Here is a 17717-nt window from a genome sequence, read left to right as displayed (position 1 = left end):
TTCAACTTCTAGTAAAGCATACAATGGAGAATTTGTGAAGAGCTTTGCTGAATGGGGGCCTTAGTTTGCATTGCTCAAGCACCTTTCTTAGGTTTGACAATATGACATTGAAAACTCCAGATGTTGCCAAGTTAACTACTAAGACAAACTTAGTTAAGAACTACCCAAGGGCAACCTGGAGCTGAGTTAACATGCAAGATCCCCATGTTCCTGTCTAAAAGTGTATTCAGGTTGGTCATCTCAGTAATGTCTCAACACCTCAGGGTGCTTTGCCCTCCCTGCTGTTCTCAAGAGGACAACAAGGGAATTGTCTTTACCTTCAAGACACCAGGAGGGAAATGACATGAGATGTCTGTAAGAATCCCCAGACATGTGCCTCTGTCAAGGGATCTTTCCTCCACCACACCTTCAGCCTGGGATCCTCCAGAACCGAGCAACACAGTTATTTTGATCTCATCCATTTGGAAGCAACATCCAGCAGGGTGCCAGGGCAGTGTAACGACTACAACTTGAGCCTATAAAAAGAGATCATCTGGGAAAATTTGTCTCTCTCGCTTTCCTCAGGTATAGTTCTGCTCTCCTGCTATTCATTCAGGCAAGCCTCCGCTATTTCTGCCTTCACCACAAGTTATAAAAAGATTGAGAGAACATGAGGAATATAAAGTTTATGTTACAATTCCCTCCCATACTTGCACACACATTTCCCTTTCTGATGTGGAAACCTGCCTGATGCCAACCATGTACAGGGGTACCTTTCATTCCAGTTGGGCATCCAGAGGACTGTTTCTCAAGGGAAAAGAAAAACAAAAAACCAAACAAAACAAAAAACCCCAAACAACCAACGCAACAACAAAAATACAACAAACAAAAAAAAAAAAAGAGGAAAACAAACCGAAGTAAATTAAATGTCCTTTCAGCCAATTTTATGAACTGCCCTCAGGTATTAATTTACTGGCCTTCTTCCAGACAGTGGCAGCTGCTTCAGCGCGCCAGGCTGTGGGGTCGGCTGCTCCATAGCAACAGCCAGCAAGCAGGAACATACCCAGCACTAGCATCAAGCAGAGCCACTGAGGGCGACTTTCAAAAGGAGGAAGAATGCCTAAAGTTAAGACAAGCTACTCCATCTTACCTGAAAGGGAGAGGATTTATAGCAGCCACAGTTGTTACACAGGTCAGTGTAGGCTGTGTAACCATTCAGCTGTCAGAAACTGGGCTTACCATAGGCAAAACACATAATATCTTACAGGTATTTCTAGCGTATGATGTGACATAGGTTATATGGAATTTTTGCATGCATGACTCACTTTTCTGTCTTTTAAACAGGCTTGCAACAAAAAAAAATTTAATAATTCCTTTTTGTTTGCAAAGCAGAATAAGGAAATTACATCACTCCCCTCTTTGGGGTTTTAAAAGCCTTTTCGGGCTGGGTGACTGACGTAGAGTTTGACAAAGCTGTGTGCACAGGGCTGAAATTCATTTTCAGGAGTGGAAGGTTAAAACTTCTTTCAGGATTGTTTCACAGTAGCTGATTCCTGTTCTGGCATGGAGGTTACAGATCCCTGATATCCTCAGGTTTTGGTTTGTGGTGGTGTTTGTTTGTTTGTTTTCCAACCCTGATTTTTATTTATTTATTGTAATTTATTGTAACAGTTCTGAAATGTACTAGATTAGCAGCCCAGGAGTCTGATTTATACCACAAACCTACTCTGCTGGGATTATCTCTAGGCAGGAAGAGAAGAGTTTAATCAGCTCTGTCAATTCATTAGCCCTTCCATTCTGAGGCAGGCACAGAGGGTCCCACTTAGTGTCAGTAGTGTTGGTAGCTGTTCTGAAATAAATACAAATCCAGCTCATTTTAATTCAGGCCACTGAGCAAGTCATAAGCTGCTGTAAGCTGTTGTTATTATGTGAGGCTGAAGCACTTCTTTTGACACCCCACCACTTTGATATAGTTGACCTTCCCCTGAGGACTTCCCAGTTTTATTTTTCTGCTTTTTATGGTTTTAAAAACCATAAAAAACAATGTGGGTTGTTCCAAAGACTCTGAGGCAGTCTCAGTAGCTACCCACGTCCTCAGTGCTTCCTGAGATGAACACCACTCCCCATTACAACCCTGCTCTTCAGTAAAGGGAACCCAGGGGAAGGAGCCAGCATATGTTCCGGGAGATCTCTTACTGCCCCTGATGGTTGGGAAAGCAGGACAACAGCATACAACTTGGAGGACATTCCCTTCATAATGCAGCTGAGTCAACCTCAAGAGGGGTCACTTTGTCGCCACTGATTCCACTGAGCAAGTTGATGAAGTGACCGCTTTTCCCCTGGTAGCATCAGACCTTCTGATTATCATCCAGTTTGTCTAGGTCACCCCACTGATCCAGTGTTTCAAAAGAAAAGTAGAGTCTATTTCTGACCCTTTCTTTTTTCTATCACCACAGGGAGACCTCCAGAGATCCCTCATTCAGGTAGATTTTGGAGATGGCATCGCTGTGTTGTATGCCAATCTCAGCTCAACAGAAGATGGGATCAAGCACATCTACCAGAATGTGGGCATATTCCGAGTGACTGTGCTGGTGGAAAACAGCCTGGGTTCTGACAATGCTGTCCTCTACCTGCACGTAACGTGTATGTATGTTCATACTTGTTAGCTTCTGTCATTCTTTAAAAAATTATTACTGGTCTTTAGAGATGCATTTGGGGCTTTGCAGCTGGGAGCAAAGTGATGAGATACGGTGAGTGCTTGTCTGTCGTCCAGCAGATGACTCCAGACTGAGAGGAGCCACAGGCAATGGTGATATTTGCTTTTTAAACCATGTTCCACCTCTAATTTTGGGCAGTCTAATTTGGAACACCTCAAAGGAACGTCCAGCATTTTCTGAAATGCATCTTCATGAGTATGCTTACACTTCCAGAAAAACGAAGACATCCAGGATCTTTAATCACTTTTAAAAGCCTTGACTTTTACTTTGTACATGTGTTTTGCCCTCTAATCAAATACAACCACCTCTGGAATGGAAACCAGTGCATTTCAGTCTTTCTGTTGTCATAGGAACCAAAATCTTGGTGTTAGAGAGTATTACAAGAAAAAATTTTATCTTCACATTGTTCTTCTGCTGTTCTTTTTTAACCTTTTTATACCTCAGCTCTCTCTGATTTACAACTGAAATGTAACTCAAGTCCTTGCATAAAACTATCATTGTGTTCTTTCATATTTATTCTAGCAAGTGGTTATAAACCCAAAGGGTCAGTCTGTTATTGACATTTTGTAACATCCCTAATGGATTTTGTCTGGGGACATAGTTTTCTTTTTACAGTGGTTTTTTTTTTTGTCAATTATTTATGTTTTCAACTGTGTGCCTCTGTGCCAGATTTACTGAAAAAAAAAGGAAATTCCAAAACTTAACGTTACGGAAATACCACTTACTCTCTACCAAATTAACTCTACATATTGTCTAGATAATTTAGCACATTCCATATACTTTAACTCTAGTTTTGAGTTACTTCATACAGCATGAAAACAGCTGCCCCTTCGGGGGAAGAGGGCAGCTCTTTAATTGCGCACTGTCATATCAACAGACGGGAGCAGTGGGAGGCATAGCTGTGGGAGATCGGAGGTTTATGAGGGAACACTAGGGAAGCAGGAGCAAATACCTCCCTGAATGCCTCCCTTCAAAGAGACCTTCGCTTCATGGTCATAGTGTACCATTTATTTTTCCCTATCCTGATAGATCCAGGTGTGTGGCAAACTTTTATGTCACATAATCCTTCAGCACACCATGTGTTTGAGAAAGTCGTAGTATCTTGCAAAAAGAATGATATTCATAAATTAGCTTGTTGTGAAGCTCAGGATTTTGATTTGGGGGCTTAGCCTGTATCGCTTCTGTGCTGAGGCATTGGGGAATCAAGGTAAGTTCTCAGCTTTTAGACACCTACTGATTTTTATTTTTATATATATATATATATATTCTTCTTTTAGCTATTTAAGTATCATCCTGAGTAGGGTAGAGAAAAGGGCCTCTGCTCAGAAAAGACGTATATACACTTTTGTGTCATTTCTTCGGTTCTGGAGTCATATTCTAGTATGTGTGTTCTACCCTGTGTGTGCTTGGGTAATTATCATAGGAGTTGCTGCGGGCTCTGAATGCAGACATCCCCCTCCCACTGCTGCTGGTTATGAAAGTCAGCGCAACAGGAGCCGTGGCTTTTTTTTTTTCCCTTTTACTTTTTTTTACTCTCTGTAAAGGTCATTGGAAACAAATGGAGGAGTGTTTTGGTGGTTGATATTTCGCAGGAGGGTCTGACAGCCTCATGCGAGCAGGGTTTGTAATCATTCCGTTTGATAAGAGACGGTTCCATGGGACCATTGCACACCCTCACCCTCAGCCTATATGCAAAGTTTTGAGGCCACATGAAGCAACACCTGCTTTTGCATGCAACAACCACAAAATGGAAGGAGAAGGCAGGTGTGCAGCCTTCATCCTCACTCGTAGTGGCTTTTGGGTTTATAGCTGGTTTAATCCACTTTCTTGAGACACTGAAAGCTTAAGAACCATTTTGATTTTGTAAGCAGTACAAGAAATAAACCATATTCAGATATGCTTGTGTGACTTAGCAACCAATAGTGTATGTTTCTGTGTTTTGCAGAGGTAATGCCAGCATAGGACTTAAATACTGTGTGATCATTGCAGCCAGACCCAGATTATATGAGCCTGACCCCCTGGAGAAATGACAGCCCTAAGGGATATGTCTCTCCTTTCTCTACATGACAAGAATTAGGGACTTCAAAAAAAGTTGCAGATTGAACGTGGTGCCACTCAGGCTAGCAATAGATTTGCTGAGGACAGAGATGTACAGTAAATCCAGTCCCCTCCAGAGCCTAACACCCAGATCCACAAAAGCTTCTAAATCCTATTTAAATGCTTGCATTGCCACTCAGCTCTCTGCTGACTATTCTGCTCGGGGCGTGTGAGCTTGGCCTTTGGGGACTTTTGTAAAAATATCTGTCCTTACAATAGACCCGCACACTGTATTGCTAAGATCCACAGAAAAGCAGCATGCAAGCCTGAACATCCAGAGAGTTTTAGGAAGGGCTACTAACTGGGTGACCTCTTGTTACAGGGTTGATTTACATGAGCGTGTGCAGCCAGGTCTGCACCTTTCAACACCCTTCCCTACCAGTGGCCAGCAGCCTTGCTGATGGGAAATCTGTAGGCACTGAGCCACAGTGTTTATGAGCTCAAAGATCGGCGTAAAGCCTCCACCCGGTGCCCCCCTCATCCTGCTGCCGCCGTGGGGCCAGCGCACAGTAGCAGTGCCTTCGCTGCAGTTGGTCCAGCGATCCAGAAACGCAGGTTACTGTAAGGCAGGAGAATTTTGGGGTGTATGGAAAGTAAATTGTATATAAACTGCTTCTCTAGCTAACAGGCTGTCTCTGAACTGTCCTGACAGGTCAAAAATTTCTTCTGAAAAGTCAGTTATGCGTCTGAATGCTTCAGAGTAGCATCACCTGCCTAAGTGAACCTTTGGAGAAGCTTCTCCCTTTCTGGTGTCTGGGACTGGTACAGTTTTTTTCCTGGGAGAGGTGAAGGACTGTACTGTCCACGGACCTGCGGGAAGCTCAGAAATGAATTCTCTTGAATTCTCTTCCAACTTACCTGAGAGAAAGCAGTCTCCTGCCAAGCAAAGGGCCTATCCAGAGTGAGCTATCCCCATCTGCTGGCCAGATAATAGTTCAGCATTTCAGCCACTTTGACCCATCAGCTATGTGCACAGAAATACTCATGCAGAATTTGCTTGCTTGAGCCATCTTTTCATGTTCTTTCTCAGCCGGCATATGGTGGAGGTCCAGGGAGGTGCTGGACACTCTCTTCAGTGCAAGGTCATTTGAGATGCATTCAGAGCAGCTGTGCTTGTTATGTTGGCATGTATTAGACTTTACATGGCTCCATTGTCACAGCTGTCACCACATCAGGTGTTAGGAAATTTATTCCTTTAGAGGGCTGCTATTTGGCAAATATCCCAAAGGATACCAAAGCTGCAAAATATTTAGCCTGGGAAACTGCTGTTTTTCAGGTCTCAGGGTTTTTCCAAGAGCAGGCACGGCCCAGTCATGGAGATGTGTCTGAGCAGGGGAATGCATTAAAATCAAAAAGGTGGAATTCTGTCTTCTCATGAATTTTCAAGAAGAGCGTTAACTGCTGATTATAAAAGGAAGCCATGGTCTGGTCTATAGCAGACTTTGATTAGTCTGATCATGGATAACTCTTAATTGGACTGCATCAGGTTAAGCAGCAGCTGTGTCTACATCCTGGAGAAAGCTGCCTTTCAGTAATGAGTCAGGAACTGTTTATGCTGCCATTATTTATGCAGTCTGATTTAGGAGAATTTTTCCACATCTCTCTACCTTTGTGTGCTGTATAGGGGTACAGAGTGCTTGCTCCAAATGTGTGGTGTACCTTTAGGTTAAAAAGCAAGGTCTAAGTGGTGATACATGCATGGGATGTGTCCTGAAAATCCTCTCATGAAATATTTAATATCCTCTAGCAATATATCTCAGCTCCATATGGACAATGCAATCGATCCTCCCAAGCTGTAGTCTCTCCTTCTCATCATTGGGGAGTTTGCAGATGTAGGACGTGTAGATGTGGCCTTAATTTGTTTAAGAAACCCATGTTCCCATGTCACCTGGGGTTTCTTTCTCTGTCACTCTCAGGACAATAGCTTGGTTCTTAAAGTGAACAGTCAGAACACATTTTGAAAAATAATCTATACGATAAGTTGTAACAACAATGGCCCATCTGTCTCCAGAAGATGGGGAATTTGTAACCCTGGGCATAATGTCACTTGTCAAATGAATTATGTTCTGCTTATACTAAAGAAATAAGAGAGTTTATTGAGGGAAAAAAAAAAAGGAGTATAAGGTAATGTTAAAATTAAGGCACTCAGTGAATAGCTGCCTTCAAATTTTCAGCAGATACAGATACATCACTGCTGAAGTTCACCAAATTATAGCAGTTTTCATCAGCAGAGATGCTTCATGTCCACCAAAGCCATTTGTCCTGCACATTCTTATGCCTTCCCAGTGAAGGTCATATTCACATAAGAGGGCTCTGCCCCTATTTTTTAAAATTATATATAAAGTCCCTGACTATATGATGTTCTTGCAGTGGAGAGTCTAAATTTTTCAGCTCCAGGTGCAGGGGTAAATCCTGTTCTGTAAGGAACAGATTTAAGCTTTCCTTTCTAGAAATGGCAGCAAGCTGAAACTAACTGTGATGCCCCACAGTAATTTGGAGGACTTCTCCCCCCTAAACCAATGGATATCCCCTCAGTTCCCTTCTCCCCCAGGTTGATGTTTCAGTTGGAGGGAAGACTCACCTGCTGCTTCTGTCTCTGCAGGCCCCTTGGAACATGTTCACTTATCTCTGCCATTCGTCACCACAAAGAACAAGGAGGTCAACGCCACCGCAGTACTGTGGCCAAGCCAAGTGGGAACACTTACTTATGTCTGGTGGTTTGGGAACAACACGGAGGTTTGTATTCCCTATGGACTGAGATCAAAATAATCCTGAAGGATGTCTCTGACTGCGAAGGGAGGGAGAGAGGCATCTGGGAATGCTTCTAGGGTGTCACACACAAGAAAATTATAAACCAGAAACCAAGAGACTAATAGTTCTTTGACATACCGATGTTGAAATGTGAGAACCTCTTTGTGTTTGTTGCTGTGACTTAGCTGTAGGGTTTATTGCCACTTCATGCAAATTGCCAATAGCTTTCTCCCTGCATTTATATCCAAAGGGGACATAGTAAACCAAAATCTGGAAAAGTTTCTACTGTGGTTTTTTGCCACCATTCCTTCTTCAATAACAACAACAAAAAACTTGAGGGTTTGGGGATTTTTTAAGGAAACTAACCTTTCAAAATTAAGCTGTTTTTACATTTAGAACTGACTTTACATAGCCCTAGATTTTAGACCTCATTTCTGTGGTGACTAATAAGGGAAGAGACTGCCATCAGTTCTGTGCCTCCCCTTGAATATGCTGAGACCAGTCCTGAGCCCCTACACTCTATGCCAAACCACATGTGCAAGAAGGCCCTATTATCATGTGCTACTGGTGGATAAAATGGTTCCCAACACACCTCCCTGCCTCTGGGCTCTGCTCAGATATAAGAACAGCATGTACCACATCTGCTGTCTTCATGCTTGCAATGTTGGTAAATCTGCACAGGCATTATAACTGTTATTTTACTTATCTTTGTGGCCGAAGTACCCAGAGACCCTAATTAGTTTCTGAGGGGAGGGATTCTCATGGATTTTGTAGAGTCAAGAGGGACCTTCAGTCGCACCTGGTTATATTCTGTATAATGCAGGTCAGAGGGTTTGATCAGTACTTTCTGCTTTATTTAACTTTTTGTTGAGTTTGAGGCAGAACCTGACTTTTTGTTGTTGTTGTTTTGCATTAATGATTTCCCTCAGATGATGGAGAATTCACTGCTTCTCTTTCTTACCCTGTCCCCCAACTCTTTCCCCTCAGCTAATTATCCTGAGCATTAAACACATGCACTATGTTCATAGTCTGAATTTTTCTAGCTTCGGTTTCAAGCTGTTGGATCTTGTTATGCCTTTGTGTGTAGATTAAAGAACTCTCTGTACTATCAGAAATCATCTCCCCCTAGAGGTATGTACAGGCTGTGATTGTCACCTTTTAACCTTCCCTCTGATCTGCTAAGCTCATAAGTGATCAGAGTTGGTCTAACTCTGTTCTCATTGAAGTGAGAGTTTTACTACAGACTACAATGGGAACAGAGTTTTACTTAATACTGGGTGCTTTGAAGATCTCACCCAGAGTTCATTAAAAGTGAAAACAGAAGTTAGGGCAGAGACTGCTGAAAGGGGACGCAACTCACTGATAAACTGGTTGGCACAGCAAGTCAAGCTGAGGGGCTCTGCGTCGTCTGTAACTGCCATCACTTTCCAAAAATGACACCTCCATGTCTAAGGATAACATGGGAGAACAACTGAGAAATCTTAATTTGCCTCCTCGTTCTGTCACGACCTCCTTGAGCAACCTTAAACAAATCACTGAGAGCTAGATCTGGGAAAGAAGTGTGACACCTGAGCAGTGAGTCTTGCAGGCTCTCTTATTAGGATCTGGGCCTCTCTGGGGAGTGCAGCAAAGCTGGACACTTTAACATGGGATCCAGAACAGCCAGCACGCTAAGTAGGAAGAGAATACTGGGATAGAATCATAGAATGTCCTGAGTTGGAAGGAACCCACAAGGATCATCAAGTCCAACTCCTGTCCCTGCACAGGACAACCCCAAATTTACAACATACCTCTGAGGGCGTTGTCCAAGTGCTTCTTGAATAACGTCAGGCTCTTAAAACTTAGCTCCTTTGGAAATTATACTACTATATGTCAGGTTCAGAAGGGCCTCCCCATCTGGATTCCTGGGCCCTCTCCAGAATATAAGCTTTCATGTCACAGGATGCCTTTTATGTCTTAAGTTTCCAAGCTGGAACTGACTCCCTAAACCATACCAATAGGCTAGAGAGCCAAACTAATTTTTGCTCTCCTTCTCTAGCCAAATTAATTTATGCTTTTCTGATATGTCTGCAGCCACTGATCACATTGGAAGGGAGCATCACATTCACATTTTCTGTGGAAGGGATGAACACCATCACCGTTCAGGTCTCAGCAGGAAACACCATTCTTCAGGATACAAAGACTATTGCTGTGTATGGTGAGCTCTTCCCCCTTCATTTCACATAGGATTATCCATAGTCAAGAGCTAGAGAGCCAGGTTAGCTGGGAGCAACATGAGATCTTTATTCAAGGATGCCTTGAGTGAGATTATAAACTTGGTTCCAGTGCTATCTGTTCAGCATAGCATCTCTGAAGGCTGATGTTAGTCCAGACTGAGATGATTGCAGAACATTGACCTCCTTCCTGGAGCCCTCTGCATCTACTCTATCACTATTTGGTCATCCTATATGATTGTCAAAATGTTAGGTTGTTTTGTGAGCTGGTTTTCCCCCTTCTTGGCCAGTAGAGGCCTCTTAACTCATGCAAAAGCTGCTTAGCTTGAAAGATAAGTCAACGCTGTGTGCTGCAGTTCTGTACAGAAATCTGTACTGATTTGAGATTGTACTCAGGCCTCAGAAGCAGTTAGGGCACACAATTATCATATAGAGTAGATGCAGTCTAAGAACCACTGCAAATCCCAGTTTTAGCTGTTTATACTAAGCACATGGTCTTAGTGATCAGTGTGGGCATCCCTGTTAACAGTAACAGAGATTAAGAAGTATGTTTTCGAAGGCTAGTCCTCTCCTCACCTTTATCTTTGCTTCCTTCCAGGTAAGATTTCAAGTGTTAGGGGCATGTCTATGACAGTACAATTACAGCTTCTTTCACAGGGTTTGCTTACTTCAGAAGTCAAGATTAAGGTAGTATTTCAATTACATTCCCTGCACAGCTCCTTTTCCACTGCTATTCGTCTGTTGAAGCAAGGACCAATCACCCTTTTCGGTTCCATGACACTCGAGCTGTGAATCTCTCAGACTCTCCAAGTCTCTCAGTGAATCTCTCAGACACACAACTGGATTCTCTGACACTCTGTGCATCAGCTGCAGATTGATTAAGCAAAACATGAATTGCAGCAGGTTTCACCATGTTCTGCCCATTCATTTGGTACAAAGACATTTCACAGTCTTTACTCACCACCATGTCATTGTATCTGCAGAGCAATTTCAGTCCCTGCGGTTATCGTTCTCTCCAAACCTGGATGAATACAATCCAGATATCCCAGAGTGGAGAAGAGACATCAGTAGAGTAGTCCAGAGAGCTCTGGTGGAGGTAAGCAATGTGCATAACCTGCATTATAATGATTCTTGTTTCTGCTTTGTGCCTACATTAGGACCAAATCAGCTGTTCTCTCAAGTGTCTCTCTCTTTCTACCAACTATAAAATCAGGCCAGACTAGTGTTTGAGGCCAGAATCCTAAATTTTAGAGAGGTGAAATTATCCCATCGTATGACAATCTGGTGCTTAGAGTTAGCCTTCAGTTTTTTCTTTTTAATGACATTGGATTATGTGGAATACTTCTGAGAAAAAGGCATATAGAAAACACATTACTTATACCTACATATAGCTGTACAAATGTCTTACCTACTGCATAGCAATTCTTACTTCTTTTATAGCAGTGGAAAGTAGTGGTATTCTAATGGAATTACAAATATGCTGTAGGAAACTTAGGAGACCAAAAAGAAAACAAATTTTACTATAGAGAAGAGCACCACAGTAAGGGCTTTATGTCTTTCACATAGCATGAGGTTCATGGGTCAGGGTTGGATCCTATTTTTCCTGTCAAAACTACGGAGAAGCTCTGAAGTTCCTTCTTCAACTGTGGAACAGAATGTCCTAAAAATATTTTTGTGTGGCTGAAGATTTGGATTTCAAACTGAGAGGCTAAGAAAAGTTAGAAGACACAGCTGCGGTTTTGCATCCGAGCAGAAAAATAGTGAAAAGAACAGTTTGAAAAAGAGTTTCTGCCTTTTTTTTTTTTTTTTTAAATAAAGTTACTCAGATTTTGAACAGATTCAAGGCTTGTAGATGTTATTAGCAGGCTTGCAGGTTCATTTGTGGCATCATCTGTGCAAAAAGACTGGAAAGACACAGTGCACTAATCAGGTACACACAAACTTGTCTGGATTATTTCTGAGATTTTTTCCTTCAATTTCCTCAGAAGGCAGGAGGAAAGGAGAAAAGGGAAAAAAAAAAAAAAAAGGAACATTTTCTGGAGCTTGTTCTTCTGACGTATTTATGCCTGTATCAAGTATTCAAGGATCCATTTGTCTTCAGGATGAGTTTTCAGAATATAAACAACTCAATAAAACAAAATCAAGCCATAAAAAAAAGGATTATAAAACTACAGTACAAAGGCTACATTCCAAAAGCAGAGCAAACACAAGGAGTCTTTTTGCTGTTTGAGTAAAAAAAAAATTGATAGCTAATTATCCCTCTTTATGTGGCTAAATGATTCACCTTAAACAAGCCTTTGTGAGAAGTTCCTGTAAAAATTGAAGATAAAACCAATAGATTTCTACAGCAATTAAGTAAACTGTATAAAAATGAGTTGAATAACTAAATTATTCAATAGGAAATAATAGCTGTGCTATAGAATTTTTATGAACTTTTATTAAAGTATTACATTCTTGTTACAGAGTACCATAGATTTGGATAAAAATTCTGCGTAAGAAATTTTAGTTCTCTACTAAAATCTGATCTTCTTTCTAAGTAGGGGTAATTTCAGATTATCACAAAATATCCTGGTTTGCATTATCATCTTAATTATTTGCTCACGTCATTGATTTTCTGAGTTCTTCTCCTGCTTTTGGTGAAGAAGACACAGATGAACAGATTAGAATAAGTAGAACAGCCAAAAGCTTCCAGACAAAAAAAAAAACCTTCCCTGCCTCAGAAAATGAAGACTTTCTGTTAACTGGAAATACTGTGTCTTTTTCCGGACATCTTAAAACAACCTGTTAGGCAAGCACAAATAATGGAAGCCCTGGCTTCACAGAATACTTGGAAAGAATATATGACACCTTTATATTGCTATAGTTTTTTGTTTCAAAATTCACATTAAAAAAAACCCAACAGCAACAAAACCGCATGCCTTTCCTGGGCATGCAGTGGAGGGGAAGGGTTCCCTTTTTACAGTTCCACAGGGTATTCCTTGAGCTGTCGGCAGTCACACATGGGATAGCCACAGAATTAGCTCAGGCAATGACAATGTGTAATCAGTTTCACTGACTCCGTGTCCTCTGTCCATCATTTCCTTCAATGAGCAGCTGTTCTAAGTCTTTGCTCCTCAACTACAGGGGAGAAGAGTTAATGAGTTTTAGGTCCAATTATGTCTGAGAGGATTTCACGTCCTGACTGCAGGGGAATCTCCGTGCTGCATCTGGTTGCTGTGGTCTGCCCTGTCATCTGAGGGCACTTTTCTTTTAAAAGTGACCTACTAAATTCAGTGCTTGGAAACTTAAGATTTAAATCAAAACCTTGAGATTTAAATGCATTTGCTGGATAATCCACAACACAAAGAGGCAATGGAGGAAGATTCAGCAAACTACGTTTCTCCTTCTTTTGGCTCATAAAACTTCCTGAAGGCCAAACTAGCTCCTTTTCTGGAGAATAACACCACAGTCTGATTGTGTAATGTCGTGGTAACAGCAGCTGAAGCCCATGACCAGAGATGACCTTGGTAGTGATGCCTGCGGGGTTCTTTTTGATGAATTTTTGGCTAATTTGTGTTGAAGAGGATTTGGGTTTAAACTGGTTGCTTAAGATTTTTATTCAACAAGACAAAAAAAATTTGCAGATAAATACAATCTTTAACACCTAAAGAAAAAAAAATGGTCCTCATTAACTTGTGGAATTGATCCAGGATATGAACTACAAGAATTTGTTTGGCTTTTGGGATTCAAACTTGGTTCATCATCTTCCTCTCCCTGAATCTCCCTGAATCTGAAGACGTTTTGGCTAATCACACCTCTAGAGTGCAATTCTGCCCACATACCTTGCCCTTTAACATGCACCTTCTTAACCCTGACTAAATGAAGAACCTCAGGGACTAACTTGGGATAGTCAGGTAACTTTAAAACAGTTCTATTTAGGCAAAGCAAATCATAGCATATGCAACTTATTTAGGAGCTCCTTTTAGCATGTCTGATTATCACTGTTGCCTTAGGACCCTGCATATTTTACTGGAGAACACGGTAAAATAGCTTAAATAAGGAAATTATTAATCTCTGACTTTTTACCTGCAGGGGATTTTAACAAGACTCTCCCTGTTGCACCAGATACATTGTTGTACCATTTGCATAAGTACTGTGATGCCTTAGCAAAGAAGCTGTCAGCATTCAGTGCCATTCCCGCTGTTTATCTCTCCATTGTCTATGTATCAGGCAACAGGTATTTCAAGCAAGCATATTCTGGTCGCAGTGGTCCCCGGTCTGCCCACATCTGCTGAGCTCTTCATTCTACCGTATCAAGGTCCCACACGAGAAAATAAAAGAACAGCAGCAGACCTAGAACAGGTATTGTGCCCATTACTTGGAGAAGAGTATGTTTATGCATTTGTGTGCATGTGTAGCTATATGTATATATATATGTATGGGATTTCTAAGACAGGTTAGAACAAATAACTATGGTGCAAATGCATCTGATTGACTGGGGTTTAAACGACTGTGGTACATGCTACATCCTCCTTTTGTTGTTGTATTGTTTTTGGTGGTGGTGGTTTTTTCTCCCAAACACTGGAAAGAGGCTGTGGACCTGTATTTAGGAGTGGAGACTCCCATTTGAGTTCCCTCAGTAATGTTAAATTGGCATAAATTTATATGATGTCATGTCTCTCCCTTTGAAGTTTTCTTCTACTTCATGGAAGTAGGAAGAAAGCAGGAAGGATTTAGGGGATGATTCCTGCCAATATGAACTGGAATAGCCTTGTAAGGCAAATTTTATGAGGATGTCAAGAGACTAGAAAGCACTGGAGGACAGAGCTGGGTGGTAGGCCTGGGCAGATAAGAACTTCATTAAGGCGCAGGGATGGGGCTGGGTGGTCTGCCTGCCCTCTTTGTGATGCTGGCAGTGGGGTTCAGCCACTCTGGATTGTTTTCTCTGTGCAAAGCTGAAGCAGATTATAACTGGAGGACAATATCTCCCTGCATACCCAAAAGGTCCTGCCCACCACATGGGCCTAGCATGACTGCGACTAAAAGATAAAATATTGTGCTGGGCAAAAATCCTGAAGTATCTCTCAGCTTATTACCTCAGATTCCAGGGGCAAAGATAGTCCTGAGTGAAGCACCACTGTTCTTCTGCCTCCCCATACAACATGTCCGTGGCTCAAGCTGACATACACCATGTTGGTACGGGCTATACGAGCATTGGGATAGAGGGTGTCATCAGCTCACAGACATCAGCCTCAGAGCTATGGTGAAATCCTCAGCATTGCTGAATACCTGCTACTCCACCAGGTGGCACAAAGTTTTTAGCATTTCTTTTTGGATTTGTCCCTCAATTTGTGACTGAGTGAAGTCTCCCATCAGTGCATATATCAACAGTATCTTCCCCTTTTTGCATTCTTGTTTTCTAATAGCCTTTTCATCTGCCTGACCTGTTATTGGCTGTTGTAGTTGCCTCTTGCAGTGGTCTAAAGCCTTGTTAACTTAGCTCTGGGCCTCAAACCACTAGGTCACCCATATTCTTAAGCTTTCCCTTGCTCACCCGTCATCTTTTTTTGACAATTGACTTTCCTTTGCAATTTTCCCCACCCATGTAATAAACAAAAAAGATGGAGATTTACTGATCTGCAAAACCTTCTCTCCTTTTTCTCTTTCATCCCCCTTCTCCTTTCCTCTGTCACAAATTGGCAAGGAAGCCATCTGACCCAGCTCCCCTCTGGCACTCAGCAGCTTATTTTATTTTGCCAATTGCTCCCTCTTTTTGTCCGCTTATTTTTTCACCCTATAAAAATGGAGTCTCTGTGGCTGTGGAGAAAGGAAGCCCTGACAGCGCTCTTATGACCCTTTTTATGGACAAGAAGAAATGTCATTTTCAGTGGGATTCCAGCCACTTCCCTGGCATCCTGCAGGGTCCAAATGGTAACCTTTGAAGAGAGAGAAACTATTTGCCATTTGCAGCCAGCTGTTTCTTGTGAGGAAGTATCTCCCCTGCTTCCATTAGGATGATCAGAATGTTTTTGCTTACTAGTCTGTGGGTACTGCATTCCCCTTCCTAGTTACTCCAGTAGAAAATGGTATTGTTTTCAGTGGGAACTGCCTAAGGAGGGCCCCAAAAGATGTCTCTGTCCTCAGCTCTGAAGCGTATTCTGTTACTGTTCCTGTTTTGTCATACGTTTGGCCTGTAATCTTTCACTATCCCTTTCCAAAAGTGTTTCAGAGCCCATTTAACAGCTTCTCCCTGTGCCTTAGGTCACTGGGAGCAGATGTTTTTCCTGATGACAGTTTAAGTTGCTTCTTAGGTACTTTATGATGTACAGTGTTCTTTTTCGGTAGGAACAGAAATATGGTTTGTGTTCATGAGCAAGCAACAAACTATTCAAAGGCGCGTATGTGAGTTTGTGTGTTTGCAGGTGCACACCCAAAGGAGTTATAGTTCTGGGTGTTTTTTACTAATTTGGAAGAGAAACTTCAAAGTATACAGGAACAAAATGGAAATAGTCTCACAAACACTGCAAAGGAATAAGGTTTCTTAAGGAAGCACTTAATTGGTTCCTTTTTTCATGGTGTCACATCACACATGGAAGCTACTCCTCAAACCTGAGAATTGTGGTGAGCCTGTCCAGAGACATGGTGACAAATAGTTTCTGTCCCTGGAACACCTGCAGTCAGAATAGATCAGATGGAGAGGAGTTACAGAAATTAACGTTTCTACTCTGCAAAAGCCCTTGTTTCAGTACCCAAGGGAGGGAAAACCTAACTCATTCTCAAAATCAAAAGCTGGTGAAACTGCGTAAAACACCACAGAAGGGCATGAAATGCACCATGCACACCCTAGGCACAAATTTATCAGGAGTATAAAGTGTGCTATAGCCCTCTCCTTCTCTTCCCCTCCTATTATCTCCTAAAGTTGGCATGTGTACCTGTGGTCATATGACATGGACGTGGTGATACAGCCCTGAACCCACCATATTCACATGCCAGTTACCAGAACAGAGGCAAGGGACACTCTGCGGTACTGGTGTTCTGCTCATCCAACCTGTGTTTGAAAGGGAGAAGCCATGTAAATCACGTGGGTGGTACATGCTAACTTATGTTAGCTAGAACAAGCAAGGCTGAGGGCAGCGGATAGAGTGGGAGAAAGGGAAAAGTGATAGAAACAGTAGCTGAAGAGGGAATTCAAACTACATCTCTCCACATGAAATTCCTGAAGTTGCCGCAGGCCACGGCAATCACAGAGCACCTGTGAGGTTTTTGGGCAACTTGCTTAGCCAAGCTGTATTTCATCACCTGAGCTAGACCATTATTCTGCCGTGAGTAATGAAAGGTATAAGTGGTTTCATGGACTTTCGCCTTTACCAGTAAATCTGATACATATCTAATGACCATGGGGGGGCTTACTTTCTTGCTGTTTCCCCTTGAGGCAGATTAAGCTGGTCTGTGTTTATCTGGTACATACTAATTTGGCTTTTTAAGCATACCTTTGGGTGTTTGTCCAGCTGCTTGGTGGTCTCTATGTACAAAATTCCCATTGACTTCAGAGGCAGCTGATGTCCATTGTCCCTTGAAAATATAGGTCTTACTTTCCCATTTTTCGAAGTCTATACTTTGTGCCACTCATATTTTATGAGTCTAAACACAGTAAGCCATGAATTGTTTGGTACAGTAATAGTGGGACTGTGGAAATTGTCCTAGGCCCTGCCTAGGACTTCACATATATACATTTCCATGCAGTTTTCCATTAGGATAGTGCATTTGTGTCTCATGCTCTTGTTGAGACTGTGGTTAGATGATAGATGTCATTTTCTCCTTGAGTTGATGTACCACTCTCATTCAAGAGCCCCAAATTATTTTTTTTGTGTGTACACACAGTACCAGTTATTGTCATATCTGTTTGCGGATTGCATTTAGAGATGTGAACTCTGCATTCCTGATATTTCCCATGGGAGACTAAAGTACCTTTTAAAAAGTT

At 42.0% G+C, this 17717-nt stretch overlaps 1 protein-coding gene across 2 annotated transcripts in view; it reads left to right on the top strand.

Annotated features, from left to right (window-relative positions):
• LOC142063605 (VPS10 domain-containing receptor SorCS1-like) overlaps positions 1-17717 on the top strand; it is a 307796-nt gene that overhangs the window by 273005 nt on the left and 17074 nt on the right. For both annotated transcript variants that reach the window (XM_075107526.1, XM_075107524.1), the window contains exons 19-23: positions 2436-2622; positions 7396-7529; positions 9618-9741; positions 10741-10853; positions 13967-14098. In XM_075107526.1, the coding sequence (XP_074963627.1) occupies positions 2436-2622; positions 7396-7529; positions 9618-9741; positions 10741-10853; positions 13967-14098 (690 nt within the window). The remainder of the gene's footprint in view (positions 1-2435; positions 2623-7395; positions 7530-9617; positions 9742-10740; positions 10854-13966; positions 14099-17717) is intronic.

Source organism: Phalacrocorax aristotelis, chromosome 12 (genome assembly GCF_949628215.1).
Source record: "Phalacrocorax aristotelis chromosome 12, bGulAri2.1, whole genome shotgun sequence".
Taxonomy (NCBI): domain Eukaryota; kingdom Metazoa; phylum Chordata; class Aves; order Suliformes; family Phalacrocoracidae; genus Phalacrocorax; species Phalacrocorax aristotelis.
Note: the sequence above shows the minus strand (reverse complement) of the source record. Positions and strands in the feature narration are given on the sequence as shown.